General features: G+C 28.5%; 1 protein-coding gene across 1 annotated transcript; it reads left to right on the forward strand.

Annotated features, from left to right (window-relative positions):
• The first annotated feature begins 5,802 nt into the window (after nucleotides 1–5,802).
• On the forward strand, nucleotides 5,803–6,784 carry LOC145100689 (uncharacterized). Its single transcript, XM_079037865.1, has 3 exons — nucleotides 5,803–6,363; nucleotides 6,449–6,556; nucleotides 6,692–6,784. The coding sequence occupies exon 1, from the start codon at nucleotides 5,841–5,843 to the stop codon at nucleotides 6,318–6,320; it is 480 nt and encodes a 159-aa protein (XP_078893991.1). The 5' UTR covers nucleotides 5,803–5,840; the 3' UTR covers nucleotides 6,321–6,363; nucleotides 6,449–6,556; nucleotides 6,692–6,784.
• The last annotated feature ends 852 nt before the right edge of the window (nucleotides 6,785–7,636 follow it).

Raw genomic sequence — 7,636 nt, forward strand, 5'->3', positions numbered from 1 at the left:
CAATCCATCAACATAACCAACAAAAGCACAAAAGAAACCACAAAGACATAAAGCAATGATTTCCATCTTCCTCCTTCCACTGCTTGTTGTGCAACTGGTTGTTGTGCCATTGGTTGTTCCACAACGTCTCCAAAAAGGTTCCCAGGTGGTTGTTTTTGCCCAAACTCCCCAAACATTCGATGGTTCTCCAAATTGACATTGTTGTGTATTACTAATAACAAATCTGCATACCACTGGCTTGGTAGAGGAAGATCCACCCAACGAAAGTACTTGCAATCTTTGAGTTCATCCATTCTGGATCACCACAGTAGCACCTCTTTCTAAGACGATTCATTGAAGATAAAGAAGACGAAGAAGACATTTGTCTTGGTCCTCTACTGCTCCTGCTTCAATCGTTGTCTGCTAGGGCATGGATGAATTTTTCCACTATATTTAGAGTTTAATACAAGGCCATTAAATGACTCACCAACCACCTCAGCAAGTCCTTGCCACATAAGCCAATTTAACTGGTTAAATAAAGGTCACTGGTAACATAGGGCCGAAATGTTCAATTTATATGGTTTTTGGGTTTTTTTGTTCAAAAAAAATGTTGGGACAAAAGTGTAACTTTTCCCAAAATTTTGGGACTATTTTGAAGATTTCCCATATATATATATATATATATATATATATATATATATATATATATATATATATATATAATTAGGTTCATATATAAACTTTAATTATTGTGTGAATGTGTGACCAAATGTGGTCCAATCATTTGGTAAAAGCATTATAGTAAAATTCATTGATTGATTAATTAAATAACCAAAATTAAAACCTATAATCTTGTAAAGTTCTATAATTATCATTAATTTAAAATCCCTTTATTTAGGCAATTCAAATTACTAGCACGTCTTCAACACTTATCATCCTCATCATCATCATGTACACACCTTACCATCTTCATCAAGAACAAATCTTCGTCATCTTCTCGACATCACAAACCCACCACGTTCACAATCACAACCGACCTTCGATCAAACACTGTGTTATTTATCTTAGACACTAACTTGTTGATTGGGAGAAGGATACACGAGCATTGTTCATTTTTTTACCCATATGTTGATATAATAGAGGAATGTGAAGCATATGGAGCAATCAAAGATTTTATGAGTCATCATCTCTTGTCATGGGGTTTGGAACTCATGGTATTCTTGGTTCATCATTATTTTTCTATACAGCCTAATCTTCTCCACTAGCATTATCCCTGCATGTAGATCACCAATCAACCTTAATTGCAATCATCTTGAAAACACACAAAAGAGGAGGGGTGAATATATTCTTGAAGAATAAAAGGAAATATGATAGTTCATTCTCACAGAATGTACAAAAACATTAATATTTTTTCTAAATTTATGGATTTACATCACAAAAACACATTTACATTACAAAAACATAAGAATTCTTTTAGAAATCATGTTACTGTGAAGAATGTGAGTTTGATTCAAAACCAATTATGAATGAATACATGTAACAATCCAATTCTATTTAGCAAATGTTTTTTATCGAAAGCCAACTCGATTATATGTTATAGTGAGTTGAATGGTGAGAATGATATTCTCTAAGAATTATATTAAATATGAGATTTCAAATAAATTCTATGAGAATTCATGGTATAGGAAGAATACAAGAGTAATTGAATATATATTCTTTAAGAGCAATATTAAATATTCTTTAAGAACAATATAAAATATGATATGTATGTTATCAATCAACGTCTTTTACGCAACAACAATGAACTCTAATTATTTTGAACAAACATTCTTACAGAATAGGCCATAATGAAAATAAAATTTGGAACTTTGGATTTTATTTTCCCCTAAATTCTTTTAGAATACTAGACATACTTTCATATTACATGATACTGGGAATAAAAAATGTCCACGAAACCTAACTTCTTTAAGAATTAATGCTATGTGAAGATTTGTCCATTATATACATTTAAATCATATATATCTTCTTTTTTAATCTTATAGAATATTATTAGTTTTAAAAATGTACGATTAATTTTCCTGAAACGTATGATTTCCATTAATTAGTTTGACTTGCTTCCTAAAATATAGGTGTTTTTCATTTTTCTTTTTTGATAAAATGTCATATTTTTCTTTATTGTTATTCAATGTAATTATAGAGTAAATGTTATTCCATATTAATACCATATACCCTAAGATCACGAAGCATTCATTTGTTTTAATCTAATGGCCTTAATTTATTCATACATTCACACAATACTTAATTCATATTTGATCCTAACCTCTATATATATATATATATATATATATATATATATATATATATATATAGAGAGAGAGAGAGAGAGAGAGGAGGGTTCAATTGAGAAAAAAAAAGGTTGAGAATGGGGGAACCATTCTCAGCCAATCATTTAATGAGCTTAAAAAACGCACGGTGGCAAACTTGTAAATAATCCAAATACATTAATGAGCGGTGGCAAATTTGTAAATAATCAAAAAACATTAAACCGTCAGGGCACGTGAGTAATTTGATATCACGTCAAATCTCGACAGAAAAGCACCATTTCCCTCTTCGATACACCATAACTTGAAAACCATTTGAAGAACAATCGACAAGAAGAAACACATTTGCAGAAGCATCAAACAAGATAAACGAAGAAAAATGTCTTCCGATGAAAACATGAACGAGACCATTTCCTCACTCTTGACAATGAAAGGTAACCATCGGCGTCTTTTCTCGAGTTTTTAACGATTTCGAATCATTTCTAAAATTATCATTTGATTACTTGAAATTTCTCGTAATGTTCGAAAATTATTAGTTGATTTATAACTAAAAACATTGTTTTCACACTGTTCATTCTTCAAAAAAGGTTGTTTACTTCAATTTTACTTGAAATTTATAATACTCGTTCATTCTCGTAACCCTCCTTTGTTATTACTTTATTTACTTGAAATTTTTATAAGAATCATCCATTATTATTTGATATATAAATGATTTTACATCATCTCTTCATTTTTCATCTTTATTCAAAACTATTCTGTCAAAATACAAACGTTACTTAACATTTTGCTTATGTTTTCCTCTAATATTAACTACTTACCCTTACAAAAACGACATCAACAGTGAAGAATACATATAAACGAAAACCAAGAACAAATCAAAAAGGTAAATACAATATGTTTTGTTTACTACTGAACACAAGCAAAACTAATATTCATTCGTGAATATGTATAGCTTGCTGCCATACATACATTATTAATATGTGGATACAACAAGAATTACTTACGTATGTTCTTTTCACATATGAATATAACAAAACATATTCATATGTGAATAAAGAAAATATGAATACATATGTTTTATTCAAATATTCATTCATGAATATGTATGTTATATTCACATAGAACATAACTTACTGCCATACATACATTATTAATATGTGAATACAACAAGAATTACTTACATATGTTCTATTCACATATGAATATAACAAAACATATTCATATGTGAATAAAGAAAATATGAATACATATGTTTTATTCAAATATTCATTCGTAAATATGTATGTTATATTCACATAGAACATAACTTGATGTCATACATACATTATTCATATGTGAATACAACAAGAATTACTTACATATGTTCTATTCACATATGAATATAACAAAACATATTCATATGTGAATAAAAAAATATGAATACATATGTTTTATTCAAATATTCATTCATGAATATGTATGTTATATTCACATATGAATAGAACATAGCTTGCTGCCATACATGCATTATTCAAATACGAATACAACAAGAATCACTTACATATGTTCTATTCACATATGAATATAACAACACATATTCATACGTGAATAAAAAAATATGAATACATATGTTTTATTTGAATATTCATTCATGAATATGTATGTTATATTCACATATGAATAGAACATAGCTTGTTGCCATACATACATTATTCAAATGTGAATACAACAAGAATCACTTACATATGTTCTATTCACATATAAATATAACAAAACATATTCATATGTGAATAAAAAAATATGAATACATATGTTTTATTCAAATATTCATTCGTAAATATCAAACTCATTTATCTTCTACTTACTATTGAATGAAGGTAAGAACACTAACATTTCCGATAAAGATTCACCAACAATGAGAGAAACAAGATCAATGCAGAAGAGGAAAATGCAAAAGGTACAAAATTCCTATCATATCTAATATATTCATATATAATAAAATTGTATATATTAGTTATATTTTTGAAATAAATAAATATTAATAAATCAACGAGCATATATCATATTCATATATCAGTAACTTATTCAAACATTATATGTTTTCATTTCCCAGATAAAAAAGAAACAAAAGTACCAAAGAAAATGAAGCATCAAAGCAGGAAAAGTCCATCAAAAAGGAAAACTCCTGAAAAACAACATCTACAAGATTCAGACTCTAATTTTGAAAGTAGTCATCCATCGAAGAAGGCAAAAAAGAGTCACCAATCAAAAAAGACAAAAAAAAACCAATGGTAAAAGAATTTTACTCAATGAAAAACAGATGTTCACCAGAGGCATTACTATCTATAATCCTTGGGATGAGCAAAGAACAAAAAGAATCTGTAACATCTATGGGTTTTGGAGCTTTGTTAAAAATGAAAATCACGGATATACCATTGAAGCTGGGATTTTATGTTCTTCAAAAATTTGATTCTGAGAGAATGGTGATAGATATTGAAGGAAAGGAATTGAAAGTAACAGCAGAGTCTATTCATGACATGTTAGGCATACCAATTGGTGGAACCAAACTTACACAACTGGATCAATGGCCTAAGGATGATACAAGTTATGATGAATGGAAGAAACAATTTAAAAAAGATTCAATCATCCGACTGAGTGCAATCAAAAATATTATTGTTTCTACCACACAAGCTGATTTCAATTTCAAATTGAACTTCTTAGTTCTTTTTGTCAACACTTTTTGCGAGTCAACATCAATGGGAAGATGCAACCTGTTTCCCTTGAGTTATATTTCAAGAAAAACAGATATCAGCAACATAGACTGGTGCAGCTATGTTTTGGACTGTCTTGTCAGAACAAAAAACTCATACATACCATACTCAGATAACAGCTTCTTTGTTGGACCTTCAGCTTTCTTGGTGGTAAGTTATTATAATGTTTATACCCAATTTTTAATAATATTGATTATTCATAATCTAATAGCAAATATTCATATATGAATAAGAAAAATATATTTGTTCACATGCAATGCTTTACATTACTTATTCATTTATGAATAAGTAAAAAATAATATTACTTGTTCATATATGAATATCAATTAGTTATCATTTATGTGAAGTTGTTCTATGCTGATAACATCCACTCGGAAGCTTTAATAGTAACACGTAAACGTCCAACAATTTGTTATTGGAGTTCAGAGAAGATTAGATATCGAGAGACATTTGAACAAGAAAAAGGTAGATTTGGAGTTGGAGAATTAAACGAAGAATTTGTTAATGAACAAAATGAAGGAGATATAGATCTCGAAGACAGTGATTCTGATAAAGATGAAGACCATTATGTTGAGGTAATTAGTTTTAACATGTTAATAATATATGATTACATTAAATTATTATATTAAATTCTCATCATATACTTCTTTTTGTTACATAGGCATATGAATCAAAAATATCAAAAATGATTAATAGTTTTGAGAGGATGAAGGAAAAGCTGAATTCAAAGCTTAATGATGCGATGACAAAGTTCCCTGAAAAGGAAAGTTTTAGAATTTTCAAAGAAAAGATGAAAAATATGATTGTTGAAGAAAAGACTGAAAGCACAACACTTTTTAATTTTCCAATTAATGAAATTGGAGTTGAAGGAATCAATTTGACACCAATAATGGGTCAAAAAACAAATTATCAAACAGAAAATGAAGATAAAGAGGGAAATGGTGAAGAAGACAGTGATAATGGTGCAAGTCAACCAGAAGTAGATTATTTGCTTGATTCAAATGAAGCAGATAATGAAGGAATAAAGAATGATGCAGATAAGAATCAAAAAGAAGGTGAAATTAGAGTAAAAGAGAAAGATGCAAAGAGGAATGAAAATCAGAATGATGAAGAAGAAAAAGATGATCATGCTGAGGAAACAAATAATCATGAAGAGACTATTCAACAAACTAAAAATCAAAATTTGCTGGATAAAGTTGTTGACAACATTGTGGACAATGTCCTTGGAATTGGAGTTTCAAGTTTAAATAGTCAAGAAGATGAAATCTAGAATCACCCTGAAATGAAAACTATTTTCGATAATATTGATATAGGTAAATTTTGTCTTAATTTTGTTTTAAAAAAATATATAAAAATATCAATACACAATAACAATTTTGTTTGTTAAATTTTGATCAGGGTCACCAATGAGTACAGGTAAAACTAATACTCTTGCAGAAAAGGAAAAATCAGAAGGTGTACATGAACAAGGAACAAAAGTTGAAAAAACAAAGGGAGATGATACAGGTAAATGAATGATTTAAAATATATTACAATATTTATATTGATTTTTTTAATAACATTGTTTATTCATAAATTAATAATATACTATATAAATGAATAAAAAATAAAAAATATTCATATATGATGTATATGTTTCAGGCAAGGAAAACTCTGAAGATAGAAATTAAGGAGGAACGGAAGCTAAGAACACGAAAGATGGATGTGAAGAAAAACAAACAGAAATTGAAAAAGGAAATGCAGAAGATAGAGGTAAATAGTTGATTCACTAATAAATGAATATAATAAGTTTTATTATTCATAAATGAATAACACAATATATGAATAAATAAAAAAAATATAGTATTACTTATTCATAAATAATGATATGTATTACTTATTCATAAATGAATACATTACTTATTCATATATGAATTACTTAATCACATTTCTTTATCTTTCAGGAAAGAAAAAGTCAGAAAATCAAAACAAGAAAGGAGAAAAAGCTGACAAGACAAAAGGAAATAAAGGAGGTAACAATTTGGATAAACATTTCAAAATATAAACTCAAATATTATAATTAACTTACAACTATTTATATGATAAATCTCCTGGCATGCAGATACTCATCCAAGCTTTAGTCTAGGTCTCAGTCAAGATTCAGATCAAACTTCAAGTAAAAAATCTAATGAATCTTCACCAAAAAAAGCACTTACAAAGAAACAAATCAAAGACGACCATCAAAAGGTTGTTATCAGATTAGCAAAGAAAAATATTCTTAATCCAAATCCAATCTCTGTATCAATTCCTACTGAAGTAGGACCATCAAAGCATGATCTGGATCAACCAAGAGAGAAGAAGCTTGCTGATGCTTTCAAATCACCTTTCAAATGCAGAATAACAGACATAAAACCCAAACTGACACATCAGGAGAGTATTGTCTGTGAATGGTTGTTCAACTTACAAGGCAATACATCGTAAGTAACTTTATTTTATATATATTCATATATGATTATTATATAGATAATAATCTATGACATTTTGATTATATATTTGCAGAGATGTGGTTGTCCAGACAAAATATGGTCAGATAGCAGAAAGAGCAGT

Source organism: Lactuca serriola, chromosome 4, assembly GCF_051521515.1.
Source record: "Lactuca serriola cultivar US96UC23 chromosome 4, Lser_US96UC23_V15, whole genome shotgun sequence".
In the NCBI taxonomy this organism is placed as follows: Eukaryota; Viridiplantae; Streptophyta; class Magnoliopsida; order Asterales; family Asteraceae; genus Lactuca; species Lactuca serriola.

Excerpts from the sequence above, each read along its gene's own strand:
- LOC145100689 (XM_079037865.1), top strand. The coding sequence starts at position 5,841 with ATGAAAAATATGATTGTTGAAGAAAAGACTGAAAGCACAACACTTTTT.